We start from the raw sequence: 16,543 nt of genomic DNA, 5'->3' as shown, positions 1-16,543 counted from the left end.
ACAGTGGAACCTCCCCTCAGCCCCATCCCTGGGGTTAGTGCTGGAGTGAGCCTCCTGGAGCATCCAATGCAGAGCAAGGGACAGGAGCTCTCTCCAGCCCTGGCTGAGGCTCATGGGTGCTGCAGCTGTGTGTGTGTGTCTCCAATCAGTTCTACAGGGGCTTTAACTTATTAATTACTTGCTGATGAAATTTCACGTTCAGAGGAGTGTGTATGAAGTGCAGCTGGCTGCTGGGATGGAAGCAGGCAGCAGGATTTTGTTCCAAAAGATGGAAACAACTGCAGTTGTCAGAATTTTGCTCACTTAACAGGGAACCCATGCTCTTCTAATCAAATTCATAACCATCAATTCACTCAGCTATTACTGGATAAGCCCCAACGTCTGGCCTGGCATTTGAAGTGATGCTGGAAAGGCCCTGGAGCCAGCCTGGGGCTGGGGCTGGCCTGGGGGTGTGTGCTGGGGGCAGGCTGTACCCCAAGAGTGCTGAGCAGGGGGTGCTGTACCCCTGGGGCTTCACAGGGGAATGTCCCGTGCTGCTTTGGAGATGTTTGTTCTTTGTTTTCCTGCACAAGGCAGGCATGGGGCCTGTGGGTCTGTTCAGAGGCCTGCGGGGCTGGGGGCTGTAAGGGGCAGCGACCCCACAGACCCCCGAGGAGGGTGAGGGACCCTCCCTGGGGTCAGCCCCAAGGGATGCCCTGTGCCAGACACGGCCGTGGGTGGCGGGCAGCGCGGGGTGGGGTGGCACAGGGCTGCGGGCAGCCGGCTGTACAGTGATTTTCTGCTGCCTCTGAGAGCCCGGCGGAGCCGAGCCCGCCGCTGCCGCTGCCTCCGCAGCCGGTGCTGATGAATATTTCAGCCTCCCCGGTGTTATTTTTAGGTACGTGCGAGAGGGCCGCTTTCGCATCGAGGAGAGGACGCTGACGGCGTTCCAGTGGCTCCACTCGCCCCAGCAGCACCGCATCGTCAGCCGGGCAGACCTGGGCTCCCCCAGCAGGTAAGGGGTGCGGGCAGCGCTGGCTCCTGCCCTGCTGCTTGCTCCTGCACAGGCCCTTGTGGTTTTGACCCTGAGCCCCAGCCTGTCTGGCAGCCCTGTGACCATGAACCTCTTGGGCTTTGCTTTAACATCCAGTCCCAGGCAGTGGCACCAGGAGATGTAAGCATCACATAAGAGCTGTTTAGTTTAAAGCAGTGGAAAGGACAAATTATCACCTGCCTGCCCAAACTTTTATTGTAACTGCCCCTGTGGTTCTGGTTGAGGATCTGCTTTATGCGTGCAGCACTTGAGGTTTACTTAAAAACAGATGGTAGCCATGGGCTGTGTTTCCCCCAGCCATCAGTGATCGTTGGAAAATATCTGTTCTGATCCCCTGATTTTGGTCGGTGCTTAAACTCTCCCCTTGGGAGCCACATCCCAGGCAGTGCTGTGGCTCTCCCTGCTGATGCATATGCATTGCTGTCAGCTCCCATCCCGCGTGTGATGATAAAACACCATTAACATGAAAGCCTCATGGGCCTGCAGACACACACAGAGCAGCATCTGCTCTCTGGCCTGCGAAGAGCTCTGGAACATGCTGAGTCCCCGAGTGGCTGTGGCACTAAAAGCTCTTCCCTCTGTGTTTCAGCAGCAGTTCTGCTCCAAGAGCCCTTAAAGCCCTGAAGTATTTATCTGCCTGGAACTGCATGGATGAGAACAGTGGGAGGGTGGCTGCAGAGCAAGGAGGTGCCCAAAAGCCTTGGGTTGGGAAGTCCAAGGACAGGAAGGGCTGTGGGTACTCTCCATGCAGGGCAAGCAGGGCGGGGGTGGACGGAGGTGACGTTCACACCTGGGAGAGACTTCTGGGGGCATGAGGGAGTGCCAGCTGCTCCCGGCAGGAGCCATGGCATACATGCTTACTGCTGCCATCTGCTTCCCGCGGTGGGAATCCCTCTGCCTGCCGCTGGAGAGGCTTTCCAGAAGCTGGAATGACTGTGCTGTTTATCGATTTTAACTAATTTTTGCAAATTGCTTTCAGAGGTTGTGTTAGTCTCATGCCTGATGTACGTGTTTAATTTGGCACGTGCAATTGAAATGTGTGTAACATCATTTATAATTAATGCTGAGTGCTGTTGGGGTTAATTTCCCTGGATTCGTTTGATTTCCCAGAGGAAAAGTTACCAGGAAGTTTCCCCTGGGAAGTTACCCGGAGCCGTCTGGAGGGCCTGTAGGACACCAGCGACCAATGATGAGTGGTGTCTGTATGTCTCCCATTGGAGTGGAGAGTTTGTCCCCAAGGCAGCCCGGGTGTAACCTGTGGCAGGAGCAGCGGCAGCACGGCTGGGGCGCAGGGATGCTGCGGGTGGAGGGGAGCGAGGAGACGGCCTCGGAGGGGCTGTGCTGCTGCCTTCGGGGGGATGCTGTGCTCCTGCCTTCGGGGGATGCTGTGCTCCTGCCTTCGGAGGGGCTGAGCTCCTGCCTTCGGGGGATGCTGTGCTCCTGCCTTCGGGGGATGCTGTGCTCCTGCCTTCGGGGGATGCTGTGCTCCTGCCTTCGGGCGGGGCAGGCGGCGGGACTCGGCTCTGCCCCGCAGCCTGCGGGATCGCAAGGCCGCGGCGCCGCTCGACGAAAGAGCTCTGCCCTGCCCCGCTCCGTTCCGCCCCGCCCCGTTCTGCCCCGCCCCGTGCCGGGCCGGTCTGCACCGTTCCGCCCCGGTCTGCACCGTTCCGCCCCGTTCTGCACCGTTCCGCCCCGTTCTGCCCTGCTCCGGGCCGGTCTGCACCGTTCTGCTCCGCCCCGCACCGCCCCGCGCGGGGCCGGCTCCGTCACCGGCGGGATCAGCGGGCACGGCGCGGCACGGCACGGCACGGCACGGGCTCCATCCCCCGGTAGGTACGTGCTGGTGGCGGGGCAGCCCCGCGGCCGAGGCGCCTTTGCGGCGCAGGGCAGGGGCTGGGGGCCGGGGGCTGCACGGAGGTCAGGGCTGGGGACGGTGGGCCGGGACACAGGTGTGGGAGGACGGTGGAGTGGCTGCCAGCGCCGCTCTTAGAATATTGACCATTCGAGGAGGCGATTTCCAGCAGTGTGGGGCTCTGCCTGCTGTCCCGGGGTCGGGCTGGTGGGGTCCGGTGGCATGCGGGGGGCTTTGTCCTGCCTCCCCCTCCTTGGCTGGGGAGCCCCAGGTGTTTGCACAGAAAAGGGACTGAGCCTCCACGCCGGTCTGCTCCACACCGATCCTCCACCCTGCCCTGTGCGAGGCTGCAGCTCATCCCTGCCGGCAAAGCGGGGCAATGTCTGCTCACCAGGCTCAGCGTTTCCCTTCTTGCACACCTTCGGGCCGATGCGCCTGGCGTGGGGCTGCACGGAGCCTGTCAGGGCTGTGTGAGCTGTTGCTCGCGTCCCTGGCGGACGCAGGCTGTGAGATGGATCCTGCCGGGTTGTGCCGTCTTCTGCGCGCTCTGGGCTCTGCTGTTTTGTTTAAGACTGCTTGCTGATTTAGTAGCAGAAGGGACATAATATCTGTCCACAAGGCAGGATTTACTGAAGGTTGGAATCATGCCAAAGAGTTGAAATTCAGCTCCAGCTCGCGGTGTGATTGCAGGCAGCCGGCTCGCACTTGCACACGCCACGTTTCACAGATGCTGCATTCTCCCTCTGCTGCCGGTTCCTCCCACTAGAGACCATAACCATAGCAGCAAAAATGCCTTTTTCTTTGCTTGTTTGTTTTATCATCCCTCCTTCCCTTCATCCCTGAGCATGTCTGTCTGGCAGCGGGGCCCTGAGGCTGCTCAGAGAGGCCCTCTGCTGCTGCTGCTGTCTGTACCTGCTCAGACACTGCTGGTCCCTGGCTGCTGCTGCTGTGGAAACAGGAGCAGGACTTCAGCAGCAACAGGAGGAGACACATTTTTTTCCAGGAGCTAAAAACAGCTCACTCTCCACAGACATTTTGCAGTTTTGTGGGGGTGGATGAATCCTTGCTTGGAGTGAACATCTGCCTCTGAGCTGGACGCCAGGAGGACTGTTCCTTGACTGTGATTTGGTTTCAACCCAGGCTCTTGAAAAGCCCACCCAAAATGGTTGAAAAATACAGGTGATGTTGGCAAAGAGGTAGCAGGATTTGGAAAAGCTCGAGTCCAAGCCCCATGTGGTTTGTCTGCAATGTTCAGGGTTTGACCTTCCGCCTGCGCAGCTCAGCCTCGGGCAGCCCCGATTTCCTGCCTGCTGCTGAGGCTGGGGTGCAGGGCAGGGGTGTCTGAGAGGAGCAGCCCTTGTCAGGGGAAGGGGCCAGGTCACCTGCTGGGTCAGTGAGCCAGAGCCCTGCTGCTGTGGCATCGCAGGTCACAGAATCACAGAATGGTTTGGGCTGAAGGGACAGCAAAGGTCACCCAGTTCCAAACCCCCTCTGACGGACAGGGACACCTTCCACTAGACTTTACCATCTTGTGTAAGTCTTAAATGTTCTGTGTCTCAATGAGGAGGTTGGGGTATTTTTGATTCCTTTATTTCCATAATTAGGAAACTGTTCCAGAGACTGATTGTATTGAAAATTAGAAGCCTCCTAATTTCCAGCCAAAGCATGTTCAGGTCTCTCTCATTCCCATGCTTTCATCCCGCCCCCACGTTTTCCCAGCCCTGGTTTTCAGTTTAAGCTGTTCTTTTTCTGTCTCTCCACAATTTCTTCACCGGCTGCAGCCACCCCCCTGCTCCGTGTTTGTTGTGTGAACTGGGCCAAACACTCTGCAGTTCCTGGCGCAGCTGGCAGTGCCAGCCTGCCGCTGGGAGCAGGATTTTGTGGAGGTTTGCCCCGGTGCATCCTCCTTCCAGCAGCCCTGGGCAATGAGCGCTGGGCTCCTGCTCGTGCAGGCAGTGGGGACTGATGTGCAGATGTGCAGATGTGCAGGTAGCCATGGTGACAGCACAGGGACCTGCTGCTGACATGGCAGCTGCTGCTCTGGCTGCAGCAGGGATGCCCCTGGCACAGAGGGGAGAAAGGGGGCAGTGGTGCCTGCCCTGGAGCACCCTGTGCCAGGCACCTGTGAGGGCATTGTCTGGATGCACAGAGCAACCTTCCTGCTGGCCCCTGGGAGGCAGACTGCAGGAGGATGCAGCCTCTGCTGCTCCCCTGAAGCATCCTCAGGCTCCACTGGCATGGCAAGGGGGTGGTTGGGAGAAAACAGGCACAGAAAATGTGTGTGCTTGAACAGGCTTTTCCTAGAGAGGGCCTTTTCATGCCTTTTCATGAGAGAGGAATTCCATGCCCTTGCTAGCAAGGCAGGACTCTAAAATGGGTGGCCTTGAGAAAACAAACAACGCTGTACATTAAATTCAGTGGGCTGAGAAGAATTCAGTGAGGCTGGGAGCCCATGTGATGAGTTTGTGCATACAGGGCTGTGATGAGACATGATCTGTGTCCCTCTGCAGCAAAAAGCTGGTTCACGTGGTGGTGGGAGAGGCCTTTGGGGGTCACAGGCACCTGACCAGCACAGGGGGTAGGCTGTCAGCCTGCTGCTTTCCTGGGTTCTCTCCTCTGTGCTGGGCTCTGTGCTCTCCTCTTCCTGGGCAAGCTGGTGCTGCCATACCTGGGTGTAAGTGTCCCTCTGTGCCAGCTGCCCGAGGAGTGATGCTTTGCAGGTCCATGCTGGCTTCCTCCAGGATCTGTGTTTCAGCCATTTCCACAGAAAGGAGCAGAGTGGACAGATCTCTTTGGACATAGGGGTGAGTCCAGGAGCCATCAGTGGTTTCTCAAGAATGTGGAAGAGGAGCTGGAGCATGGCTTGCAGCTTGAGGATCAGGAAGGCTCTGTCTTTCCCATCCTGTGTCTGAAGCTGTGGCACACAGCCTCCCTCCCCAGCGTGCTGGTGAAGGAGCCCCTCAGTCCTGGTCTGAGGCTGTTGAACAGTGAAGAGCCCCCCTGAGAGCAAGCTGGGGTTTGTGGGAACCTGTATTTAAGACATCGAGTTTCTCTTTTCACTTCAGCAGCACCATAAAGGGGAGAAAATAGTGTTTAAATTATTCCATGAACTGAGTCAGAGGTAACTTGGACACTGTTTTCCTTTGCTCTGTAGGTCAAGCTGCTGATGCGCACGGCATGTTCTTCCTGTCAGGACAAAATCTAATATTTCTTGGTGCCCACAACCTTCTTTAGAATCATAATAGGAAACTGAATGCCCTCAGAGAGCCGCAGGCAATATTAAAGCACTAATGATGCAATCCCAGTAAGAAAGGGAAGATTTATGCTGCCCTTGCTGGGCACAGCCCTGCTCTGAGGTGTCACCAGCAGTGTGGCACTGTTCCCAGTAGGCAGGGGCTGCTCACCAGGCTGGCTTGGAGCAATGGCATCCTGGTTCTGGCAGAGGCCCCTGGGAGATGTTAATTTAGACTGGTGCAGATGGTACTGAGGAGTTGTCCTCCCCCAGGGTTTTGTTCCCTAATTTTGGCTGCTCGGTTATGATTTGCCTGTGCCTGCTCTGAAAGTAGGAAGGTTTTCTCCTTGCTGTTTATGAGCCTGTGTGAAATACCTCGGGGGGAAGAGGGGAAGTGAGAAAATGTCATTGCAGGGACTATTTCTGGAGGCACACCCCTGCGGGTGAGATGTGCTGGGCAGGCAGTGGTACCCAGAGCCAGGCAGGCTGCTGGCCTCGGGGGGCTGGGGCTGGGTCCCTGCTGCATTTCTAGCCTTTGCCTGCTTCAAATGCAGCTCGTCACCTGGATCTGTGGGGGCTGCCAGGTGTGTGGGGATGGGGAGCAGGAAGAGCTCCACTGCCACCACTGCCAGCCACAGGTATTCCCTGCTGGAGCAGGGTGAGGTGGGCTTGTGCAGGGGCTGCCCCACACCCTCCTGGGCAGCAGGAAATGGAGATGCTTCCCCATGGCCAGGGCCCTGCCCTCCTGTGCTCTGAAATCCTGGGGCAGGCACGGGGGTCACCCTGTGCTTTAGCGTGACGTGAGGAAGAGCTGCAGGAGTGATTGTGACCTGCTGACCACAGTGAGCTCCCGGCAAGGGGGAGTCAGCTCCTGCCCTGCTGTGCCCTGTCACCCTTCCTGCTTCCATGTCACCCCAGAACCACGAGTTCCCGCAGGGCTGAAGCAGCAGAAGGTGTAGTGCCTGGTGCTGCAAGGGGAAGGAGTGAAGCTGGGCAGCACCTGGTGCTGCAAGGGGAAGATCTAAAGCTGGGCAGTGCCTGGTGCTGCAAGGGGAAGGAGTGAAGCTGGGCAGCACCTGGTGCTGCAAGGGGAAGATCTAAAGCTGGGCAGTGCCTGGTGCTGCAAGGGGAAGGAGTGAAGCTGGGCAGCACCTGGTGCTGCAAGGGGAAGGTGTGAAGCTGGGCAGCACCTGGTGCTGCAAGGGGAAGGAGTGAAGCTGGGCAGTGCCTGGTGCTGCAAGGGGAAGGAGTGAAGCTGGGCAGCACCTGGTGCTGCAAGGGGAAGGAGTGAAGCTGGGCAGCACCTGGTGCTGCAAGGGGAAGGAGTGAAGCTGGGCAGTGCCTGGTGCTGCAAGGGGAAGGAGTGAAGCTGGGCAGTGCCTGGTGCTGCAAGGGGAAGGAGTGAAGCTGGGCAGTGCCTGGTGCTGCAAGGGGAAGGAGTGAAGCTGGGCAGCACCTGGTGCTGCAAGGGGAAGGTGTCAAGCTGGCCGTGCCTCTGTGGCTCCCCAAGTCGTTCCTGCTGTGGAACAGCGAAGGTCAGTGCTTGCCACAGCCCCTGTCACCCCGTGTCCCACACCTCTGCACACAGGGCCAGGCTGGAGCAGCCACACTGGGTCTCCCGAGCCTGGCTACACCCAAAGCTTTTGTTTTCAGACATTTTAATTGTGAGCAGCTCGGCAGAGCTGGGCAGAAATGAACTGGGAGGAGTGTAAGGAAGACATGACCCGGGGGGAGAGGAAGGAGAGGATAACGTCACACTGCTGTGGTGCAGAGCTCTGACACAGATCATGCAGGCCAGGAACAAACGTGTTCCAAGCAAATGACTGCTCCAGATATTTTGTAGCACCTGAATTATGGCTTCAAAGCCTGCAGCATTTTGTTTTTTAGAAATGTTCTTAAGAGCTCTAAAATTAAAAGAATTTCCATCGTTTCATCTCTTTAAGGCTGTGGGCAGAGAAGTAGGAGTTGAAATAGCTGGATTTCAGTCCAAGTTTTTTCCCCAGAGATGAGTGATTTCTCTCTCCAGCTCCCTATACCCTCTCTCCCCCACCCCTTTTTTCACACATCAGATAGAATTCAAGTGCCTCTCAATCTAAAGCTTTTGGGTGCTTGTATGAGAACGCTGGGCTAGAGCTGCCTCTGAGCCAGGAGCCAGCCCTGCATGGAGTGCCAGGGCAAGGGGATGCTGTGAGTCCACACAGGTGCTGGATCACTGGGGCAGGAGGTGAGTGAGCTGGGTGCACCTTGGCACTCAGGGGCTCTTTCTGGCCTTTGGGCTCTGGGGCTGGCTCCTGCATCCCGTGGGCATGGCAGGGCATGTGTGGCTGAGCAGCTCATCCTGTCCTGGGTGCAGCTTTGGGCTCTGCCCCAGCACAGCCCAGCTCCCCCTGCCTCTGCCCTGCCCGGGGGCTCAGCCCTCCCACCCCTCCTGCTCACCTGGAGTGGCAGAGGGTGATCCCCTGTGCAGCCCAGCTCCGAGTGGTGCAGGTGGGCACTGCTGGTTGGTCTGGGGAGGGGAAAGGTGTGAGGACACCTGGGCACCACACCCAGCCTCTGGGCACCGTGCCCACCCCTGCAGGGCTCAGCTCCCCCGGCTCTGCTGTGCCCTGCAGTGCCCAAAGCCTGGTGCAGGGAGCAGCATCTGTTTGCTGGGGATTTGTGATGGGTGGGAGCCCACACCCAGCTAGATGCCAGCATTTCCATTTCTGTGGGATTTCTGAAGCCTGGCTGCTAAAGGACAGGGGAGTGTGGGTGGTGGTGAGGCTGCAGATGCCACTTCAGCCCTACAGAGCTGCCAGGGAACCAGAGGATGGAAAACTTGTGTGCCACAGGCAGCTGCAGGGGAGCTAGTGGGAGATGCCTTGCTGGGCTCTGGGTGGTGGGATCTGTTTGCCATGAGGGATGAGGTGATGGGGTTCTGCTCGCTGAGGTTTGATGCCTTTGGTGGGATGTCCCCACCACACTGGAGGGCTGGGTGGGTGTCCCCCTACCAGGGGCCCAGCCTAGTGCTGTGACTGCACAGTCACAGGGAGGAAGAGGCAGACCACCACGCTGCCCCAGGGACCCTCTGGGTCGGGACTCGGTGGCCGGGCAGCCGCAGGGCTCGGTGTGTGTGGGTGCCACGGTGTGCGTGGCTCAGCCCCTGCCCGCGCGGCGCTGCCGGTGGTCCCGCCATTAGGAGAAATACGATATTTGCAGCGTGAGGTTGCGAAAAGCCTGTGGCAGCGAAAAGAAAAGGAAATGACTTTTTTTCGGTGGTGTTTGTGTGTGCGCGTGTGCATGCGCTGCTGCGCCGGGGGCGGCTGAGCGGGGCGAGAGGGGTCCGGCAGAAAGCGCCGCTCCGGCCGTCCCGCACGGCCACCGCTGTCCCGCCACCGCTGTCCTGTCACCGTTGTCCTGTCACCGCTGTCCCCCGCCCGGACAGCACCGAGCCACCAGCATGTTCCAGAGGAAGCGCAGCGTCTCCTTCGGCGGCTACGGCTGGTGGGTGCCTTCCCCTTCTCCTCGCTCTGCCGGGAGCCGGCTGAGGAGCTCCCCTCCCCTGCTTTCCGAGCAGAATCCCGGCCGCGGTGCCCTCGGGCAGAGCCCTTCCCCCGGCCCGTGCCGGCCCGAGCGTGCGGGGCAAGGACGGTGCTGCCCGTGCCCGCAGCAGCCCGGCACAGCTTCGGCCCGCAGCTCCGGGATGGGCTGCGGGCACCCCCGGGGCTCCCGTGGGCGCGATTCCTGCGGGATGTCTGCCCCGCACCTGCGGGGTGTCTGCTCCTCACCTGCGGGATGTCTGCCTCACACCCGCGGGATGTCTGCCTCACACCTGCGGGATGTCTGCCCGCACCCGCGGGATGTCTGCCCCGCACCTGCGGGATGTCTGCCCCTCACCCGCGGGATGTCTGCCCCGCACCTGCGGGATGTCTGCCCCGCACCCGCGGGATGTCTGCCCCGCACCTGCGGGATGTCTGCCCCGCACCTGCGGCATGTCTGCCCCGCACCTGCGGCATGTCTGCCCGCACCTGCGGCATGTCTGCCCGCACCTGCGGGATGTCTGCCCCGCACCTGCGGGATGTTTACCCGCACCTGCGGGATGTCTGCCCCGCACCTTCCCCTCGCTGCTTTCCCTGCTGCCTGCTCCTCCTGCACTCAGCGGTGCTTGCAGCCCCCTTGGGCTGTGCAGGAAGCTCCCTCCGGTCCCGGGCGGGCTCCCAGCGCCGCTGGCACCTGCAGGACTCACCCGTTCCTCGCGTGTCCTCAGCAGAGCCCCGCGGCTGCTCCTGCAGCCCCAGCTCAGCGGGATGAGTGCTCCCGTGTGTTCCCTCTGAGAGTGTTCATCTAGGGAAACAGCTTAAGGAAACGGCACGGTTCTCGCTCTGGCCTCTCTCCAGGTCTCCTCTCCGAGGTGTTTGGTGCCTGTTCCTCGCGCTGGCTGTGGCGGTGTTCGGGCAGAAGGCTGCTCTGCGCCTCCCCGTCCCGCAGGGGCTGCGAGCGGACAGCGGCAGCCCGGGGCTCCGAGGGGGCTTGGAGCTGCCTGGCAGCGGCTGGGGAATGCCGGGGCACTGCGAGGGCAGCGGGAGCGCCACGGCTTTGGCAGGGTCCCCTGGGAGGGGGCACACGCCTCGCTGAACCCAGAGCTGCCCTGGCCGGGCTGGCTTTCCTTCGCTTGCAGAGGCGAGGGGGCACCTGGACAGACTCCTGTGCAAACAAGTTTTGCGATATGTGGGCTCATTTTGTGGTGGCCAAATCGCACTCTTGGGCAGCTCTGCCCCACGGTCGCTGCTGGGAGCAGGGCTCTGCGCTGGAGCAGAGCAGTGACCCTCCTTGGCAGGGCACTCAGGCTGGGCTCTGCTCTGGCTTCTTTTCGTGCTGTGCTTTGGCACTTGCAGGGGAAAGAAAATCACGAGCCGGAGGGTCACTGAGGAAAACGGGCTCTGCCAGCTGGAGGGGGCTGCGCTGGCTCTTGGGGGATTGTGCTGGCTCTTGAGGGATTGTGCTGGCCCTTGGTGGGCTGCACTGGCTCTTGGGGGATTGTGCTGGCTCTTGGGGGATTGTGCTGGCCCTTGGTGGGCTGTGCTGGCTCTTGGGATATTGTGCTGGCCCTTGGTGGGCTGCGCTGGCTCCTGGGGGCTGCGCTGGCTCTTGGGAGATTGTGCTGGCTCTTGGGGGCTGTGCCACAGGTGCAGCTGGGGCTGAGGGAACAGGACAGGGGCTTTCCTTTGGACACCACGCCGGTGTCTGCAGGGTGAGAGCGGCGGGGGAGCCCCATCCTCCCGGAGCTGTGGGGTGGGGGCTGCTCCCAGGGTCGGTGCCCGTCTCCCCGGGCCTGGAAAGCCCAGTGGCCGCCGGAGAGCGTTCCCTGGGCGGGCACGGGCAAAGGAGGGACCCGCACCTGCCTCTTCCCACGGTCCCCGCCGCCCCACCCTTCCTGTGGGCTGCGTGCGAGGTGCCCGGGCACACCCAGCCGCCTGCTGCTGTGGCTGCACCCGCTGTTTCCAGCCTCCGCTGCGCTGGAAATTGCTGCTTTTTAAACTCTCCACCAGCCGCCTGTGCTGCCGGCGGGGTCCCGGGCGGTGTGCTCGGGCCGGGGGCAGACGCGGTGCCCCGGTCTGGCTGTGGGGATGCGCTCGGGGGCAAAGCCCGGGTGAGTGCTGCAGTGCTGCCCCGGGCTGGTGCTGCCCCGGGCTGGGCTGCGGGGTGTGGGCAGTTTCATTTTGCCGCCTTTGGGCAGGGCAGGGCAGGGCTCACAAACGGCTCTCAGGGTCATGCAACTGCGGTTTCCCAAACATGGGAGCTCATTTCCTGTTTGGTGTTTTTTTTTTCGTGTGTGTGTGTTTTTTTTAATGTTGTTGTTGTTGTTTCTTTTCCTCCCCTTCTCACCCTAAGAGGCCAAATAACCAAATGACAGCAACTGTTGTTTCTTCCCGTGGCTCCGGATGGAGCCGCTGGAGCAGCCCTCGCTCAGGGACAGGTCCCATGGGAGCTGCCCCAGCCACCCACTGTCCCTGACCTCTGCCACCGAGTCTGGAGACAGCTCTGCTCCCCAGCCTGCTCTGATGTTCAGCGTGATTTAACGATCAGCGAGGTCTGGGCAGGCCTGTAAGGTGTTCAGTCACAATAGCAGGTGCCTTAGATCTATTTTTAGGAGCAGCAGCGTGCTCTCCAGAGCAGAGCATGGAAGCCGATGCTTGGGGAAATGCCTGGAGCAGAGCAACCGTGGGTTTTGGGAGGGTGAGGCTGCTGCAAGGGAGGGACCCTGGGAAAGGTCGTGGTGCCTGTGCCCGAGAGCCTGCCAGGCTCAGCTGTGCCACAGAGTGCCAAGGACCCTGTGCCACCCGTGGGTGCAGCCCCCTCCTGACAGCCCAGCCCGGCCTGGGGGGGGACAAAGCAAAGCTGCAAGAGAGGGGAAGCTGCATTTCTGTGGCCATGCCGTGTTCCCTGCGATCACAGTGCAAAACAAGAGGGTGCTGGGGGTGTTATTTTGCTGTTTGGTCTTTTTTTGAGATGTGGAATTGATTCCACGTGGCAGATAACAGAGCATTTCAGTGACTGCCAAAAGACATTATTTTGCATTTTGCGACATTACTATGATTTGCATTAATTAATATTAATATGACTGTAACCACAATGACTCTGAGGAGATGAGCACTCATTACCAGTGCCAGGGAAATGAGTGAAGCAACTGGGGCTCCTGGTCCCACACGAGCCAGCCAGGGCTGGGAGCAATGGGGCTGCTCTGTGTTTTGTCTGCCTGGGGCCAGGTTCAGTATGTGGGGTTTGGGGGGATCTTCCCAGCATGTCAGGGCTGCCACAGCTCCATCATCTGTAAATACATGGTTTGTGCTTTGAAGAGAGCTGGGACACAGGCGATGCCCTGCTCTGCTCCCCAGCTCACCTCTGGCATTCCAGACTGGGAGGCAGCAGTTCTGCACCAGGAGGGAACTAGGGGGATCTTTTCTTGCTCGCTGCCAGGCTTCATTTTGGGTTAAGGCCTGGCTGATTTTGTTTTCTGATGAAATCTTTCTGTGTCTTCCCGTGTCAGCCGGAGCGCTGGCACCTCCAAGGGACGTGCTGAGGTCGTGTTTGGCAGCAGCCCCCAGTGCCCAGCCCCTCCCAGCTACATCTGGGGCCCTGTGCTGCAGTAACACCCTCCTCTGCTCTCTCCTCAGGATCGACAAGACGATGCTGGCCAGCCTGAAGATCAAGTGAGTACCCGGCTGCTCTGGAGCAGTGATCTGCCGTGGGGCTGGGGGCTGGCTGTGTGTGGGGGTGCTTTCGTGGGAGCTGGGCTCCAGCTGCTGCAGTGGAGTCCAGCCATGTCCGCCCACACCGGGACACGCGCTCGTGCCTGTCCCACAGCCTGTGAATCAGCCCCGGGGGATTTCAGCAAGCACGGTGACACCATCGCTGTGGGAGCAGTGGGCTGAGGTGTGCGTGGGGCAGCCCACGGGGCACCAGCTCTGCCTCAGGGGTAGTGGGGGTGGGAGCCAGCAGGTCAGGCTGGCACTGAGCTCCTGTGTGCAAACCCAGTGAAGTCTGGAGGGTTTGTATTTTGTTTATTCATCTGGAGAGGTGGTGAGTGTCAGTGGAACAGTGAGTCCCGTGACCCAGCTCCTCTCCTGTGCTGCTGAGGGGCTCTGGACACTGCTCTGGAGGGGTGGAGATGTTACTGGGGTCCAGGAGGGTCTGTGGCCTGGCAGTGTTCCTTGGTGGGTCCCTTGGGGATTTGCCACTGCTGGGTGGTGTGGGTTGTGCAGCTCTGGCAAGGTGGTGGCTGGGCCAGGTCCTGTGCTGTGATGGAGTGAGTTGTGTGAGGTCACCACCCCTGCTGGGGTATGTCCTCAGCTGGTGGGGAAGAGAAGTGGTGAAGGTCTGGGAGTGGTGGTGAAGGTCTGGGAGTGGTGGCACGATGCTCTCTGCTCCCCCAGCACTCGTGGCTGTCTGGGACCCGCCTCCTGTTCCCAGCAACTTTGCCCTCCTGGCTGCACACCCTGGGTGCTGATCCCTTCCCTCCCACTGTAGTGCATCCTCCCCTCTCCTGGATTCTGGATTCTGGATTCCTGGGACCCTGGTTGGGGCTCCCCTTGTGAGCACACGTGCAGCTCCAGCGCTGTCAGCTGCACGCTGTGGTGATGCAGAAATGCTCTGGCCAAGCCTCCCCTGGGCTCCAGGCAATGCACAGGGTGATGGCTCATGCGGTTTCCCTCTATAATCATTGTGCAAATTATTCATTAATGGAGAAGTATCCGGAGAGCCTGGGGGAGCTGCTGCCTGGGCCAGCCAAGCGCCGCTGTAAATGGCACGGCAGAATCGCTGGCGCTCCGCTCCCTGCTCAGGTTGTGCTGAGCTAACGAGAACTTTAAATCAATGCTCACCACTTTGGGAGTGCAGGGATTTCTCTGCAGACTTTCCTTGTTCCGCGAAGCTGAGAAGGCCTGAGCTGCTCTTTGCACTCTGCTGTACACTGTGCCCTGGGTTTTTTCGAAGGCTGTTGCAGCAGTTCTGCAGCAGAACCCCCTTGTTCCTCCTCTCTACTCTGCCAGGCTTGGAATGCCTGCTTGGAATGCTGTGCCAGTGCTGTGGGCACGCTGCCGTGCTCCTGCCTGGGCAGGCTGAGGATCTGGGGCCACGTTTCTCTCTCATCTCTGCCTTTCCTGCCCCGGCCAGAGGAGGGAGTTTCCTTGGAGCCTTTGATGAACATCCACTGCTGTTCGCAGCTCACGCTTCCCACAGCCCCCTGGTGCTTCTGCTCTGTGGGTAGGCTGCTTCATTAAGCAGTTCTGTAATTGCGGCTCAGCCAGAGCCACGTTTCATATCTGTAAAAGCTTTTAAAATTATAAAAATATCATAAACCCAAACTTTGGGGTTCTTAGCGCCCTCTTGTTACTGCTGCAGCCTCTGTCGGAGTGTCCCGGTTTAACCCGCGGCACAGCGGCACCAGGCATCGGAAGTTTTCTTTCCCTGCATAAGTTATTACCGAAAGTCGGAGCTGCTTTCCGCGTGCCCTGGAGCCCCTCAGGAGCCTGGTGCTGCTGCAGACACCAGCAGTGACCCGCAGAGGCCGGCCCGGGGGCTGGAGCGGCCCCGGGGGCAATGCCAGGGTGGGCGATGCCTGCCCTGCCCTGCCCAGGGACAAACCCGCCCGCACAGTCAGGATAAACTCACCCACGCAGTGGCACTGGGCATCCGAGCAGCTCTCCTTGCTGCCTCTCGTGTGCCTCAGCTCGGGTTTCATCGGTTCCTATGGTAACCGAGGATGTGTCGGAGGACGGGAGCTGCAGAGGGGGAGAGGCGGTGCTGGGGAGCCTGGCGGCGCAGGCAGGCTCAGCTGACCCCTCTGGTGACAGCAGAGGCGCCAGGGCTGCAGGAGGGCAGGGAAGGTGTTGTCCAGGGCCCGGGCAGCTCTGGAGCTGGGGTCTGGCTCTGCCCCAGGGAGCTGTGCCGTGCCCGTGCCCTCCTGAGAGCATCGGTGCCCAGGCAGAGCTGCTGTGCCCTGTCCCACCCCCGGGTTTGCTGTCCTGGCCATGGGCTCTGCAGCCCCCTGTCCTGGGCAGGAGCAAGCTGAGCCTCTGGCTGGGGGATGGAGAGTCTGGGAGAGGGCTGGGGGATACTCTGCTGGCTGTTTTTGGGGGTGCACGCCCCCAGGGGTGGAAGCAGGCACTGGTGCTTCTTGCTCAGTGCTGGGGCTGTTGGGAGCTGCTGGGACTGGGGCTGGCCCCAGGGAGCTGTGGGAGGGAGACTGAGACACGTGGGCAGAAAATGGGATTTGGCATTTGCGGACCCTGGGTTTGGTTTGAACCAATCCCATTGTGATCCCTACTTTTCTGTTCCATGTTTTTATTCCTTACCCATTTCAGGGGAAAGCACTTGGAGCTGCTGAATCCCCTGGGCTGGCAAAAGGGCAATCGTGTCCAGAAGCAGCTCCCCAGCCTTGGCTTGGTGTTGGTGTTTTCTTGTGTCACATGAAGCCTCTGAAGGGAGCTGGAAGTGTCTCCCGGCTCCTGGGGTCCCCTTGGTTCTCCTGGGGGCTCAGCTCCATGCAGTCCTAGTCAAAGATGGGGTGTTTGAGGTCAGCTTGTGCTGCCAGGAAGGGAAGACCTGAGCCAGATGGCAGCTAAGCTTCTTCCCTGGTGGGAAGGTCACCCTGCAGGAAAACATCAGCCTGCAAAGGATCTTTGCATGTCAAGGAGCAGTTCTGGCCAGGTGAGCCAGCCGGGTGGGTTTGCCTGCCTCTCACAGCAGCCCAGCACGTGCAGGAGTTCCCAGGAAAGCAGGCAGAGACCCTCGAGCCCCCTTGGCCTTGTGAAATCCTTGTACTGGGGATGCTGGAGGTGGAAAAGCGGGATGGGGACTCGTGGGGCCCTTTCTCCTCCTCTGTGGCACAGTGGCAGGGTGATGTCCCATGGGGGCTTCAGCAGCCCTTTAGCTGCTGACAGCTCCT

The 16,543-nt window shown here is 60.0% G+C and overlaps 1 protein-coding gene across 11 annotated transcripts in view; it reads left to right on the top strand.

The window, feature by feature from the left end:
* The window catches only part of RAP1GAP2 (RAP1 GTPase activating protein 2), a 73,884-nt gene that overhangs the window by 22,704 nt on the left and 34,637 nt on the right, over positions 1-16,543 (top strand). For 6 of the 11 annotated variants that reach the window (XM_064394243.1, XM_064394247.1, XM_064394248.1 and 3 more), the window contains exons 2-3: positions 878-994; positions 13,272-13,307. In XM_064394243.1, the coding sequence (XP_064250313.1) occupies positions 878-994; positions 13,272-13,307 (153 nt within the window). Of the gene's footprint in view, positions 1-877; positions 995-2,830; positions 2,867-8,200; positions 8,342-9,124; positions 9,601-13,271; positions 13,308-16,543 lie in introns of those variants that run through there. The other 5 variants (XM_064394251.1, XM_064394252.1, XM_064394249.1 and 2 more) reach the window with 5 other exon arrangements.

Source organism: Passer domesticus, chromosome 19 (genome assembly GCF_036417665.1).
Source record: "Passer domesticus isolate bPasDom1 chromosome 19, bPasDom1.hap1, whole genome shotgun sequence".
Classification (NCBI taxonomy): Eukaryota; Metazoa; Chordata; class Aves; order Passeriformes; family Passeridae; genus Passer; species Passer domesticus.
This window is presented reverse-complemented; position numbering and strand designations above follow the sequence as displayed.